Raw genomic sequence first — 16,054 nt, 5'->3', positions numbered from 1 at the left:
AAAAACTGGGAGGCTGAAGAAATGGTTCTCTGAATCAGTGCTTTAGAAATCAGTTTCTAAGGCTTTGTTAAAGAATGGCTATTGAAAATAAAAATAACTCTTATGAGAAAAGTGGGGCTTCTCTCTATCTCTTGTTCTTGCTCTCCTTTTCTCTAATGGTTAGGATCCTATGTGTCTGAATAAATGGTTAGTGGGAAGTAAATATGAAATGTTAAATATTACTTTTCTTGGTGTTACTTACTGATTTTGTGTGAAAAACTACTAGGATGATGTGGATAAAATAAAGCAAGGGCCTGCTAGTCTTAGTGAAAATAAATCCTTTTGTACTGAACTGAAATAAAAACAAACTTTCCTCATACTATCATGACTTCACCAGATGACTTGAGCTGTTCCAAGGGTCTAGAGGAATCGTGTTATTTCTCAATAAATAAACACATGTGAAAATGGAAGTAAGTAGAAATGAGTGTCATGCAACCTTTCACAGGAAGGTGAATTGTTAACCAGACAAATACCTGAAAGGTGTCTGCTGCACATCACTATGTGCAATATTGAGATTTAAAAAATAAATAATTCTTAGTTTATCTTGCTGACACTTATAGGTCAGATCCTCTTGATATAAGCCAGTCTTTAGATTGATTGGAGAAGTGACAAGACAGCAAAGGATAAAGAGACCAGCTACTTATCACCATAGTTACTCCCATGAGTATGAAAAACGATCATTCTTGAGAAAGTCTTCTAGAAGGACTAATATTGAGATCACATATATTACAAGAAATAAAAATTCTTATCACATAAATTTGTATATAAGAAGGCATTTCTACTCTAAAACAGTTACAGCAGGATAAATGTGAGGAAGCAGAGGTATTTTGAGCTGGGCTGATCTTTTTGTTATTTACTACTTTTTTCTTACTTTGTTTTACTTTTCTGTCTTGAGCATTCCTTCCCAAATAAGATACATTCCCAGGTCCAAAGGAACAATTGCTAATGATCCAAAATAATTCTTCTCCCCAAATATAATTTTAAAGATGCAAAAGAAGCCTAAGAGATTATTTTGTCTACTACCTTTATTTTTTATAAGAAATTACCACAATCCAAGGAGATAAAACCCAATCTACTTGGTGGCATTAATGGGACTAGACTTGGATCTCCTAACTTCCCCTGCAAGTCCCTTCCACAGCACTACAACTTCAGTATTTAAACATTCAGAACAATCTGTGAAATACTAAAACATGTCTAAGGAAGGACCTTTAGAATACAAATGTAATTATTGTCCCATTTCTGATAGTCAGTATGAAACTTATCAAGAATTTGAGGATAATTAATGGACTGAGAGAAAAAGATGCCATTTCTAAAAAGAGAAAGGAGAAAGGGAATAACATTTATGAAAAATCTATTGTGCTTCTTAGTAAACCAAATTCTTACAATAATTTTATGAAAGTATCATTAAAATTCTCTTAAAGATGAAAAACTGGGGCTTACAAAACTTGTTTAATTACATAGGTAATTAAATAGCTGAGAAAGGATTTAAATTCATACCTATCTGACTCTATGACAAAGTGTTGTTTCCCAAGAGATAATAACATAGACACACAGGACTTACAAAAAAGAACATCTAGAGGAGAGGAGATAATAATGCAATAAAATTGCCACAGTGATCAAAAGGAATTTGGTAATATTCCTAAAGAATTAATCCTTGTCAATTCTTATTAGTTCAGAGTTTTTCCATCTTAAAGCTTAATCTATGTTATATATACATATGTATAGTATGTGTAAATGTGTATGTTGAATATATATTTTATGTATATGATATATATTAGTTTTAGAGGATCAGAATTAATATTGTCGTAGGCACATAGATACAGAAGTTAATTTAATTGGATTTATAATTGATAAACTAAAAAAGCACCTAGCATTTTATTGTAGATTTATACATAACAAACACACAATCATAGTTGACTGTTCCTTGCTTTGGAATCTTCCTTGGCAATTAGTTCCAGTGCAACAAACAAATTTACTTGAAGAAAAGCTTTGACTTTTTGAAATTTATTCTCCTTTCTTTTAAAACCTGTTTATCATAGTTTTAGCTCTTAGAATGTCTTATGTAGTAGTAGTATTCACTAAATGTGTATTGAATGAGTGAACAAAATAATGAGTAACATGATTGTAATTCATTATCCATAATTTAATTTTATAAGCACTTAAAGGTGGCTGTCCCTTAGCAGCCTTTATCAGCATGATAGTCATCAGAGCCTTGACATTGTATTACTCATGTGCATCATGAGTAGTATGTTTGCTTTTTTTTGGTCCCCAGAGTGAGTTACAGTGCCATTCAGTGGGACAAAGAGTAGATTATCGATTACTGTTGACTTATTCTTTCTGCAGTTTCATCCTTCTTATAGTTTGTGCTGTGGTTAAAATATTGTACTGGTTTACTTCTGTTTCCATATCCCCTAACCTTGTAGGCTTTCAAACTTGAATTTACATCAGAATCACCTGAAGTTCTTAAATTACAGATTTTTGGGCCCTATGCCTGGAGTTTCTGATTCAGAAAGTCTGGTGTGGAGTTCAGTAATTTGCATTTCAAACAAATCCCCCTATAATGCTAATGCTGCTAGTCTAAGGAACCACATTTTGAAAATCACTCCTCTAACCCAATAGGCTGTTAATTAAGACTACTAATGTAGGAAATAATTCGATAAGAATAGCTTGGTCTATCATTTGAAGATGAATTTTACATAACTCAGACTTCTTGGATTCCTTTATCAGATTTGAGGAAATATAGAAGTCACATAGAGGATGACTGGTATTTTGACAAGCCATGTTTTAGCATGAGCAGAGAAGTATTTCAGAGAGAAGCAGTAACATGTGAAGTTCTAGAGTGAAGAGAGAGGACTGTTGCATTTGAGGAACTGAAAAAGAAAAAAAAAACCTTAATTCCTGTCAATGGAGTATAGACTAGGAAGAGCAGATGAGTCAAAGATGAGTTGAGTAGTGCAACAGATCATCAAGTGCTTTTAATTAATACTGGCCTAAGAATTTATTTACACAAGTAACATGAAACTTGTATTTTAGTCATATCACCCTGGTTACGGAATAGCCAGTGGCAAAATTGCAAACTAGAGACAGGTGGGAGATTGTTGTGATAGTGAAGTCACTAGATTGGCTGTGGGTGGTGAGTAAGTGCTCAAAATATTTAGGAGATAAAGTCAACAGGACTTGCTGATTTGATTAAGGCAGAGTAGGTTCATGGGGAGAGAATGAATTCAAAGAATTTAATATATCTCAAATTCTGTCTTTGGCATCTTGGTAGATAGACGAACCATCCACATGGTATTGTTGGTTTTCTTTTTCAGGTACCAAGTGTTTATTGCTGGCATATAGAAATACAGTTTATTTTGTATTATACAACCTTCCTATTAATTAATTCTAGTCATTTTTTGTAAATTCCCTAGGATTTTCTACATAGATTGTCATGTAAACATATGGTAAATTACATTCACTTAAAAATTTTAAACCAACTTTGTATTCCTGATAAACCAGGATATACAATGGATTCTACATTAACCTTGTATCTTAAGACCTTGCTAAATTCACTTGTCACTTCTGGTAGTTTTTTTCATTGATTCCTTAGGATTTTCTGTACAAATCATGTCATATGTGAATAGGGACAGTTTTAGTTCTTCCTTCCCAGTCTTTATTCTTCCCCCCCTCCCCCCCCACTATTTTTTCATTCTTTATTACATAGCTGAGACTACCAGGGCAATGCTAAATAGAAGTGATGGGAGCAGACTAACTAGACTTGTTGTCTGTCTTAGGAAAGTATTCGGTGTTTCACCATCAAGTGTGATACTAGCTTATGGGGTTTTTCAAAAATCAGTATAAAGAGGTATACTTTGCATAGAATAAAATCCAACACCCATTCATAAACTTAGAAAAGAAAGGAACATTCTTGCTCTGATAAAGGGCTAAACATTTACAGGTTATGTCAGGGAAATGTAAAGTAAAAACCACAATATCACTACACATTCACTACAATAGATGAAAAGTTAAAAACATATAAAACTAAGTTTTGGCAAAGATGTAGAGCAACTATTAAGAATTGCTAGTAGAACTTCAAAAAGATACAACCACTTTGGAAAGTATAGTTTGGCAATTTCTTATAAAATTATTAATATACACCTCTAAGCAACTCCACTTTTGGGTGTTTATCCAAAAGAAATGGAAACACATATGAAACCTTGTACACAAATGATCATAGTAGCTTTATTCATAATAACTCATACCTGAATTAACTTTAACATCCATCAATAAGCGAATGGATGAAAAATAATTATGTTTTTGTATAATGAAACACTATATGATATACTTTACTATTCCGTTTATATTAAATTGTAGAACAAGCAAAACTGATACATAGTGACTGAAAGCCAGTCAGTGGTTGCCTGGGGGTTTGAGGGACTGATTGCAAAGGGGCACAGGGAATATCTTAGGGTGATAGAAATAGCTTGATTGTAGAAGTGATAGGGACAACCTGTACATGTTTGTCCCAAGTGGGACAGTGTATTAAAAATGAGTGCAGTCTGGCTGGACCTGCAGTCCATACTGTTTCCCTTTGGGTGAACAGTTACCTCTACTCATTTCTTTGAGTTTTCAACTGCTTTTTTCCTGAGGCTTTGGGTTCTTCCTGAGCATGCAAATGTTTAAGTGTCAGCCAGAGTTAAGGTGGCTTTTATATACAGATTTTAGAGTTAATTACTTCTGCTGCTTCCCCCCTTTCAGGATTTCCTCTTCAATTTTCTGGGTGCTTTGCCACTCCTGCCTTTACTCTGTCCACTGACACCTCATATTTGTAAGGCTACCCTCTGCCTTGTGCAGGATGTGGGATTGCCCTCAGGCAAAAAACTGCAAATGTATAAATCTTACCCATTGCAATTTTTCTGTTTTTCAAGAGTAGACTTAGATCTTACTTCTTCTGCCTGCTTTTTGTTGCTTCCCAATGTCAAATATTGTATATACACACAGAATAAAAATGAGTGCCATGAGCAGACAAAGTTTAAGGACTTCTTAGAAGATTCAGTGCTGACACAGATTGGTAGAAGACTCAAACAGAAGAAACCCCACCCAAAAAAGGATGTAGGAGAGGAATATTGTAGAGGCAGGGGAGTTATAAGGGTAATGCAGTACAGTTTATAAAAATGATCAACTGAGAAACTATTTGAAACAACTAGGCTGCTTAGCCCCCTCCTTCCTTCTCTTTCTTTAGTTACAGAAGGTAGCAGGTACAGCTCCCCTCTCGAATAAATATGTTTGTATGTTGGTGGAGGGGAGGGAATAGCTCAGTGGTAGAGCACGTGCTTAGCATATACAAGGTCTTGGGTTCAGTCCCCAGAACCTCCATTTAAAAAATGAATAAAATTTTAAAAAATGTGTTTTCATGTTTGGGGTGAAGGTGGAGAGAACTCATGTTTTCTTACTGATACAATTAATCTGCCTTGAGAGTCCAAATGAATCATTTGGAAAACTTTTTATGGCTAGTAGGACTTAAAGCTCAACAAACAAATATCAATACATTTCTATGCATCAATTAGGGAACATAATGCAACAAAATAGCAAATTAAATAAGTTTTCTTTTAAAAACCTTTATCTATTTGAATGTCTATGAATAAACTTTTGACATGAGGGGTGTCAAGTCTTCTAGAGGAAGATATAATAGAAGACATGAATAAATGGAGGAATAACATGTTCAGGATGAAAAAGACTCAGTGTTACCAATTTCATTGGTAAATTCAGTGCAATTGCTAATTAGAATCTGAACTGAATTTTTGGGGTGGAGTGACTGAAGTTGATACTGAGATCCTCAAGTTCATCTGGAAGAAAATCTGGATAAAAATACATAAAATATAAACAACTTGCCCTAACAGATTATCTGTCTATCTCTATCTATCTATCTATCTATCTATCTATCTATCTATCTATCTATCTATCTATCTATCTATCTATGATATGGTATAGTATTTAAAATTGTGTGGTATTAGTATCAACATAAACAAATGGGGTAGAAGAAACAGTCCAAGAGTATATTTTTATCTATATGGTAACTTTAAAAAAAAAAATAATAGTGACGTTTCAGATCAGGAAAGGTGTTAGAACAATTGGTTGAAGCTGGAAAAAAATGCGTTAGAGTCCTAATTGATACCATATACAAGAATAAATTCCAGTGTAAATTTAAATGTAAAATAGTAATATAAAAGTGTTAAATAAAAATCTGAAATAACATTTTATAATAGTACTCGCTTGGTATGATCATCCTAGATGAGAATAGTCCAAACATTTATAGAGGAAATATTGACATTTCACTACGTAACATTTACAGTGTACAATGAGAGACACTGAAGAAAATTAAAATACAAGCCACTAACTGGAGGAAAATGCTTAACGTATTTAATAGATTGTTAAAATCTGGGATATGTAAAAGAGCTTCTACAAATAATAAATAAAAGTCAGATAACCCAATAGAAAAATGAGAAGATGGCATGAATAGAAAGTATGAATGACAAACATAACAAGATGTTCAGCTACACTAGTAAATCAGAGATAGGCCAGATAAAATTATGAGATAGCATTTTTGCATGCTACAGTAGCAGAAATGTAAAGATTCATAATAACTATTTCTGGCAAAGGTTCAGGGAAAACTGGATTCTCAAACACTGTTGGTGAGAGTGTAAAATGAAAAAGTCTTTTGGAAGGCAGATTGGCAGCATGAATCAAAATTTAAGTTTTGCTTTATGCAAGGATTTCTCTTGCAGCATTATGTGTAATAGGAAATAGTAATAGAAAAAGCTGAAATACTCATCCATAGGAGAATAGTTTAATAAAAATGAGACATCCATACAAAGGTAAACTATACATCCATTAAAAAGACCGAAGTATTTGTGCCAACATAGAAGACCAGAAAATACATTAAGTAAATAATTAGTTAATTAAATTCTCAAAAATAAGTAAATAAATAAAATTTAAAATAAAATGTAATGTGCAGTATGTCAATATATGACAGCATTACTAATATGTGAATGTAGTTACCTCTGCAGAGGAGAGAGTAGGATTGAGAGAGCCATGATGAAGGACTTATGTTTTGTGTCTTGCATGTGTGAGAGAGAGAGAGAAGAGAGAGAGAATTGAATATTTTACTTGGATATTGTTTTCAGATATTTTTATAAGTTATTATAGGAAACAAAGGGGTAAATGGTCATTCATTGAAACATGACTATACTTCCAAATCTTTTGGAAATCCTAAAAAAAATACTGATACTCCATGCCTAGGGACCCATAGTTACTTGATCTAAGAAGACCTAAATATTTTAGGAAAAGTTCTCTCTGTAAGTCTGATACTCATTGACCAACACTCAACAGCCACCCATTTGGTTCAGCCACATAATTTGACAAACGAAGAAAAAGACTCTTGGAAGGTTAAAGGGGACCTATAGTGGGAAAGTGTTCAAACCAGGATTCATTTCAGGACCCATCGGTTCTCTGGCATTGTTTTTATTGTTGATTTTTTTTAAGCCCACTCAGGATAGCATAACTATGTTGGGCAAAGTTGGGATCGAATCTAAATTTTCTTCACCTTTTCTTTCTGTTGTGCTATTGAGACTATCTTTTGTTTACTTTTCTGGCTGGATTTTTATACGGAGTAAAAGCCAACTTGTACATAGTGACTCTAGTATTCCTTTATGTGGAAGATGCTTGAATCAAAAGTTGTTAGTTTCCTTTATCCCACCTTTCTAACCTGATTTATAAGAAATGGGATTAATTTATAGGAGAAACAAAAGGTTAATATCATAATGTATATTGCTACCATCGAGACAAGTAACTGCAGCTAAGTTTCTGAAAATGGGTATAAAATGGAACATTTTACGGATGGGAAATACAATCACTTGATACCTGCTATCTTGTGTATAAATGCTTTCTCTTTCTGAAATGGCTTACCTCTACCTTGACCCCACATCCCTCACCCCAACCCATCACCTTCCCCCTCTTACTTCACATAATTCAAAGTCACTTTCTCTCTAAAGCTTTTTACCATAACTACCTCCGGGTACCATTTACCTCTCTTTTTTGTATCCCTGTGGCAGTCACATTTTTTTTTTTCCCTTAAAGAACAATTCTCACCTTGAGAAATCAATGTACTTGCTTTATTCATCACTGACTCTTTTTTTTAGTATTTTATTTTATTAATTTATTTTTGTTTGTTTGGGGGGGAGGTAATTTGGTTTATTTATTTACTTGTTTTATTTTAATAGAGGTACTGGGTATTGAACCAAGGACCTCGTGCATGCTTAGCATGCACTCTGCCACTGAGCTATACCCTACCCCCAACCTCCCTGGCAGTTACTTTTTTTTGAGCTGATATGTTTCATGACTTACAAATTCTTGAGGCTAATCTTTGTCTTTGTATTACTCCAATGCTTGGCACAGTGCCTCATATACAATAATAAATTAGTTAAGAAAGAAAGAACGCATCTCAAACGTGATACCACAGAAAAGAGTGTAAACTAGCCAGTCTCCAAAGTGATATTGGGACAACATGAATAAGGAGGTAAATATATGACGATATATTTGTGCAGATAATATTTTCTTACAAAGTAAGGCAGCTTACAGTTAGTGATCATTACAACATCGCTCCATCTTCATGGTTTAAGCCAAGAAACTAAGTCCCATTTAGTTGATATCACTTATGAAGTCTATTAAATTTCCCAGAGCTTATTATTGTACTCCTTCTAAGCTATGTCAGCTTAACACATCTATTTGTATATATCAATGTGTTTATATCTCTGATGTCAGAATATTTTGAAGGGGAACCAAATGAGGAAGGTGAGTTGGGTAGTTAACTGGTCCCAAGTTTTGATTTTAGACAAATATTAAAATAAATGTAATTTATGGTTTTTTTTCTAGAAAATATGAAGAAAAATCACTATATTAATAGATATATGGGAATATAGATAAATGGGTGGATACATAGAGGAAATAGATGTGTTAAGTAGGAGTAAAACCATCTGATTACTGGCACTGAAACAGATCCCCACCATCACCAGTTGTGAGTTTAGTTAGTACTTCACCAGATATTTTTAATAGATATTATTATATGCCATGTCCTGTGCTGGGTACTGACTGTTCAGCTTTGAATGGATCAGATTTTATTCTTTACCTTACGGACTTCATAAAAAGGAGATAGGCAATAAAAAAGTAAAGCAAATATATTGCTATTAAGAAAATGTTATGAAGGAATTTAATGTTCCTTACCTGTTTATAGAAAATAACTAAGTAGACAGGAGCTTTGTGACATACTTTTAATGGGGTGGTCAGTGAAGGCCTTTCTGAAGAGGTAGAATTTAAGCTGACACTTACAGGTAATGAAAGAAGTCAGCCATGGGAAAAGCTGGAGAAGGACCTTCTGTGCATAAGGAAGCTTGGAATTGAAGGCCTCAAGATGGCATCTTTGAGAAACAGAAAGGAGGCCATTATGGCTGGAGCTTAGTGAATTGAAGTAGAAGAGGTAAGGAGAGACCATGAAAACCACAGTGAAGTCTTTGGACTTTACACTGAGAAAGTATCAACAGATACTAAGCAAAGGAGTGACATTTCCTGTCATCTGGTGGATAAAGAACGTGATGGTAAGAAAAGAAGCAGGGACAGCAATTAAGAGGCTGTGGCCAGAGCTATCCCAGAGATAAGAATGGTGGCAGAGTGGTGTAGAAGAGTTGTTAATTTCTAGGTATAGTTTGAAGATAGAATCAGTTGGATTTGATGTGAATGTTGTGGATAATGGAAAGGAAAGATTCATGGGTTATTTCCAGCCCCTTGTTTTTAAAATCTATTATGAGCTCTGCATGGAATCAAGTATGGATAGTAGAAAGAAGATTTATAAATAATAATATATAAGGTTATATTTGTGTAGTGCTTTGAAAATACTGCCACGTTTATTACCTCATTCTGGGTTCTTTAATGTTTTTAACTGATTATTGGCAGTTGAAATGTTTTCTGAATTTAGTTATAATTTTCCTGAAATAGAGCTTAACTGGCATTCAGAAGTATTGAGACTACTTAAAAGTTTCACACACAAAAAGCAATCCTTCTCCAAACTAAACATTATCTCTAAAAAACTGGTGTGGGTTTTTTAAGGGGGTATTTTATTTTAATTTTTAAGGAATAGGGTAGAAGTTAAAGTTTTTTGTAAGAGTAGATTTTCATGGTGTATAAATTTTGTCTGAATGAGAGCATAAAGCCAACATATTTTTATGACAGATAAAGTGAATTTTTAAAACTTGCCAGACTGTTACATAATATAGTTAAACTAGCAGAATCACTTCATATTGCTATGATTATTAAGCATTTTTCCTTTTGCAATAGAGGTTATTGTACACTGTATGACAATGAGAAATTCAAATCAAAATCTTAAGGCACAAATAGATCCAATATTTTCTAGCATAATTTTGTTATATTTGATATGAGAGTCTGTAAGTTTAGTGATTTTTTTTCCCTACTTAGGCCTTTCAAAAATTTTTAGCATTAATCTTCAAATGAAACAGATTTGCAAGAATTGATGTATTTAGTTCCTCAAAGAAAAAAGAAATCAGTCTTATTTATTTATTTTTCAGAAGTGGCTGGATCCAAACAAACCAATAAGGAAGCAGCTAAAGAGTGAGCAAACATATTTACTTGATGTTATAGAAATATACTTTATAAAGATAAAGGATTAATATAATCTGATTAATTAGAATTGCTTTTATTAATTCTAGGAGGATCTCCTTACAGTTTGAACTTTAGAGTCAAATTTTTTGTAAGTGACCCCAACAAGTTACAAGAAGAATATACAAGGTGGGTTTATGGAGCATATTTTTACTTGAAAATATTGTAAAAAAAAGTTATGAAATTTTAAAATTAATTAGGCAAAAGTAGATTACCATAATTCTGAGCTTCCCAGCCAGCACACAGAATGGGTTATAGATGTTTCAAGATAAGTTTCCACCGCCTCTTTTAGATGACTGGGGGCCGTTAGGAAATTGAAACCTCAGGGCCACACCATCCAGCCACAAGCAGCTTCCTGAACTATATAAATACTAACTTTTTCTACTTGTGAAAAATGGTTTAGAAGCACTGCTGTAACTAATTGAAGTAATTGGATGATGCTACAGTTGTATTCAAGGGATTCTGCGTAATGAGAATCATATCTGCCTTTTTTTTAATGTACGAGCAGATTCTGTATATTTTTTATTTCCACTGAGGAGAACATAGAATTTATAAAATGTATAACCATTATGTGTAGGAGTAATGGTCAATAGGTGTCATTTTATAAAGGATGTTGGTAGAGAGCACACTAGCACTTTCAGGCCTTTAAATGCCCCCCTTACTGGCCATTTTAGGTCTGATCTTAATTTACAATTAATTTTTTGTGACTTTTGCTTAATAAAGTATACAGAAGAATGACACACGAGTGTTTTGATAGTGTGTAAATGTTAGATCAACTGTTTAAGGTAGAACTAGTGGGGGGATAATCACAGTGTGGTAACCGCCATTGTTAACCTGAGCAACCATATTAAAATAACTTTGTGTATTGCTTGAAAGACAGAATAGTAATTCGTTTTTTAAAAAGAGAGAATTAAAAATTAGCATATTATACCTTCCGTAAAAAGCATAAGAATATAGGTCTATATTCAGAATTACTCTAAAAGATAGGTGCCAAATTAAAAATCTGTACCTAACACTATCTGTCAGTAGGCTGTTAGATGTTACTGTCTTGGTTATTGTTTAGAATACTGTGGTGAAGTGGAGACACAAAGACATTCTTGAGAGTCCTTTTCTGTGTGTTTGTTGAGGGGCAGGGTGTTGTCTTTTTTTCTAACCGGAGAACGCAGGAATATAGATCCTGGATTAGGCAGTCCTAGCATTTGACACTAATAGTGTCCAACCTAATTTTTCTGGAAAAGCAAAGTTGTATTGTGTGAATAACCTTTAGTTTAATATTGTAGCTCTTAGTCAGGTTTTGTTGTTGTTTAATAACTAAAATAACATGATCTTTTATCTTATTAATAATTCTCAGTATGGTAAAACTTTCCCTAATTTTGGATGAACTCCAAGGAAACTACTCTGAATTACTGAAATTATGAATTTTAAAGCATTTTAAATGTATTTTTACTGAAACGTGTAACTTGAAATCAAGTAACAAAGTATTTCATAACATATGTTTTATATAATTAGGTTTTTAAATGTACAAGAAATATTTGTAAATAAGACTAATAATTTTAATTGGATTTCTAATGTGTTTAATGTTTATGAAAAGTTTGTCAACATAAGCAATTACAGTATTGTCAGTTGTACCCATATTCATAGTTTACTTCCCTCAAAAAACTGTCTTTAAATTTCTTAATGAGCTTGAATGTGTTGGTTCTTTTATAGCCTGTGTTGAAAACATAACCAAGAAATAAATTTGTCTCACTGATAATTAAAGTCGGATTATCTTTATGAAGTAGAATAAAGTAAAATCAAGTTTGGTAATAATTGAGGAATTAACTTGTGCTAATTAGAGTTCATCAGTCTAGAATAGTCTTTGTTTTCGCTAGAAATAATGAATAATTTCAAAAATCCTTTATAATGAAATGTCCTAGACTCTTATAACTGGTACTGTTTGGTAAAATGGAGTAAATGGGAAATTTTAATTTTATTACCGTTGTTTACATCAAGGATTCTTCTTGTATCCTGATTACAAATTAGAATCACTTATAGGGGAGCTTTAAAATATGCTGGTACCTTGGCCACGCCCCCTAGATACTCTGATTTAATAGGTCTCGGATGGGACCTGTGCATAGGCTTCCAGGTGATTCTGTTATGCAGCCAGGGCTAAAAAAATACTCCTTTAAAACTTTAGTGCTTGGTAGCCTTATTGATATGATTATGATTAGTAGTAAGACACCCTTAGCCACAGTTGCTGAACTTTAAGGACTAGTTTAAAACCCCACAAAACAGGAAATCTACTGCTCCACCTTTTTTGCCTTGAGATTCTGTTTTGAATTAGTGGTAAAAAGAATGGAATTATAGACCTTTCATGAGGTTAAATGTCGTTTGTATTAGCAGGTGCTGGCATAATTAGATTGGTGTTTTTCTAGGAGCCATGAGAATACAAATGACATTTGTTTCATGCCTTCTTTGTGCCTAGGTGTACTCAGTACATAAGTGTTTTAGTGCATGGTATGTTATTATCTGGATTAGAAAACATCATTTTTACAGCTTAAACATGTCATTTCTACATTTACCTCAGTCATTATTAATCTGTCTTAAAGGTCTTAATTGTCTTTAAAAGTTGGTCTTTTATCACCATTTTTAGGGCCCCTTAGATATATACACTAGGCAAGTGATACTGCTTCCTTTTTACAAATAGAAAAACTAAGGCTCCACCAAACTTTAAGTAATTTGCCAAAGACAACAGGCTGGTTTAGCTTAGAACTTTAATTCTAGCTTCCACTCTACCAGCCCTTACTGTTCTGTATGTAAATCAGATTGAGCAAGAATAGGTATTATTTGTGTAGGATTTACAATATTAAGTCAAGGATATACACATTTCAGTCCTAACTATGAGACTGTTTCCCACCAGGAATCTATAACTTTTAATTATGAAACCAAGTAGGCCAGATAGAAATATGTAGATAATACTGTAGTATTATGTGCTAAGCTTCACAGGGAGTGTATGTACTTCGCTAATATATGAAGCTAAGATATTTGTATCAGCCTTTTTTTTTTTTTTAAATTTTCTGATGAATATCTGATTCTCTGAAAACCTTAATTACGTACTTTGGTAATTTGAATATTGTCATGGAACTCTTTAATGACTCATCAGCCAAACAACTAAAATTTTTTACAATTTTTGGCTCTTGGAGTATGTATACTTTTTAAGTGGGGTGAAATGAAAGTCTTAAAATTCCCTGTTTAAATATTTTTATAAAAGCCACAAAATTTTGTCTTCTGCCAGCATTATGTAGCACAGGTGACTTTACCTCAGCCTTGGTACATCTGTGAGGGGATGACTTTACCCACTAGCAGGAACAGAAGGACAATGCCATCTTGTAAGCAGCCTCAGCATCCTTGTTACAGGATACTTACATTTTTATTGGTTTTAAAGGCAATTGGGTACTTGGCAATTTTAATAGTAGAGCAATAGTAGTAAAAGAAACTTACTTTTTTTTTTCTGATCAAAGAGAGCTTTCTTAAATGAAGATGAAAAGGTGCTTTTCTACAATTAGCAGCTTCCTGCTGCCTAATGATATGGTGATCAACACATAGGCCTGTCCTTGCAGCTGGCTTCTTATCTCAGCAGAATGATTTTCTTCAGTTGGTCTCTAGTGTATTGCTAGTGTCAGCTTTTCCATGTCTCTGACTTGTTTTCTGTTTCCCAGTTCTACTTTCTACATACACCAACCTTCAGAGTGTTTCTCCCTAATCTTCTCCCTCAGTCATGTAATTCTTGAAATCTTGAAAGTTTTATAATAGAAGCTAGTGGAAACAAAATATTTGAAGTATGAAATTTCATTTATCAAAGGATTCTAAAGATTTAGATTCGTGAATTTATGAAACCTCATTTTAAAATATCTTTATATGTGCTAATATGTACGTTATAAAAGCAAATATTTAAATATTTTAATTTTATTTGTCAATGTAAATATATAGTTTTTAAACTCTAAATGTTATAATTCCAATAAATGCTAACTATCTTTTTTATTTTTTTGAAGGTACCAGTATTTTTTGCAAATCAAACAAGACATTCTTACTGGAAGGTGGGCTATTTTCAGTTTTTAGTAATGAGCTTTAAAAACACTTTTAATTCTGTATTCGATAGTTTATAATCATTGCAAACAGGTTATTGAAAGATGTCTACATGTAGCATGAATTCCTTTCATCAAATAAGTTCATTACTTAATAGTTAGAATGTTAGTCACTTAAAAACTTCAAGTGTGAATAGTATATTATAAATTATAGTGCTTTTGAAATTATTGTGTTTAACCTTGGGTTACATATTTTCTGTCTTGTTTTATTAGATTGCCCTGTCCTTATAATACTGCTGCTCTTTTGGCTTCATTTGCTGTTCAGTGTAAGTATCAGCCCACTTTCGGGCCATATATGTATGATTGCATGGCCTGTGTTGGTAGTACATTGCCTTTAATGTAAGAATTCTTTCTGTGTGATGACACATGTTACTATACAGAAAAAAGTGACTGCAGGGAAAATGTAATGAAACATCCAATTAGTTAGCAATTACTTTGATTCCTGGAAAAATTTTTCTGAAATTGTTTAAGACTTAGAAGAATGTTAAGTGCATCATTGTAACTTGCTTAAATGGTAACAGTAGAAACAAATATCTTACTTCCAGAAATATGGTGGAATTCATGACATTGCTGATTTGGCTATAAAAATTGAAAAATGTGTTTATTGAAATGTGAATATTTTCTTTCCATTTATTAGCTGAACTTGGAGACTACAATCAGTCAGAAAACTTGCCAGGCTACCTCTCAGATTATTCTTTCATTCCTAATCAACCTCAAGATTTTGAAAAAGAAATTGCAAAATTACATCAGCAACATACGTAAGGATTTATTTATTTTTCTGCTTCCTTGCTAAACTTCTTAATGGCATCTTTTCTAGAGAGATGTTTTAAATTCTTTCTAATGTAATCATTGTATTTACTTAATATAGGACAGTTACTATTATATAAAATAGTATGGTTGCTATAAAGAAGTGCAGGTAATCTGTACTAAAAAAACATTGTTATTTCATAGGCTATTTGAGGTTTTCATGTCTGTTGAGAAACAATACTATATGTAAACTGACATGCAATTGTTATTATATAAAGTTGCTGGTTCTTAAAGGAAGTTTAGAATATTAACAATATGTTCACAATATACAGATCAATCTACTTGGCAATTCTTTCTCAATTTTTAGCTATGTAAAAAGCATCAATTCTGCTTGTTAATGAGTGAAGAGGAGAAAAGGAACTTTATGTAGAACTAAA

The 16,054-nt window shown here is 33.0% G+C and overlaps 1 protein-coding gene across 6 annotated transcripts in view; it reads left to right on the top strand.

Annotated features, from left to right (window-relative positions):
• The window catches only part of PTPN4 (protein tyrosine phosphatase non-receptor type 4), a 152,453-nt gene that overhangs the window by 60,886 nt on the left and 75,513 nt on the right, over positions 1 to 16,054 (top strand). For 2 of the 6 annotated variants that reach the window (XR_012506948.1, XM_074363506.1), the window contains exons 4-8: positions 10,656 to 10,698; positions 10,776 to 10,875; positions 14,778 to 14,822; positions 15,084 to 15,136; positions 15,508 to 15,628. Coding sequence is in view for 5 of the 6 variants with exons in the window: in XM_074363506.1 (XP_074219607.1) it covers positions 10,656 to 10,698; positions 10,776 to 10,875; positions 14,778 to 14,822; positions 15,084 to 15,136; positions 15,508 to 15,628 (362 nt within the window). In the remaining variant the exon portion in view is untranslated. The remainder of the gene's footprint in view (positions 1 to 10,655; positions 10,699 to 10,775; positions 10,876 to 14,777; positions 14,823 to 15,083; positions 15,137 to 15,507; positions 15,629 to 16,054) is intronic. The other 4 variants (XM_074363510.1, XM_074363508.1, XM_074363509.1 and 1 more) reach the window with 4 other exon arrangements.

The sequence above is a fragment of the Camelus bactrianus genome, chromosome 5, assembly GCF_048773025.1.
Source record: "Camelus bactrianus isolate YW-2024 breed Bactrian camel chromosome 5, ASM4877302v1, whole genome shotgun sequence".
Taxonomy (NCBI): Eukaryota; Metazoa; Chordata; class Mammalia; order Artiodactyla; family Camelidae; genus Camelus; species Camelus bactrianus.
This window is presented reverse-complemented; position numbering and strand designations above follow the sequence as displayed.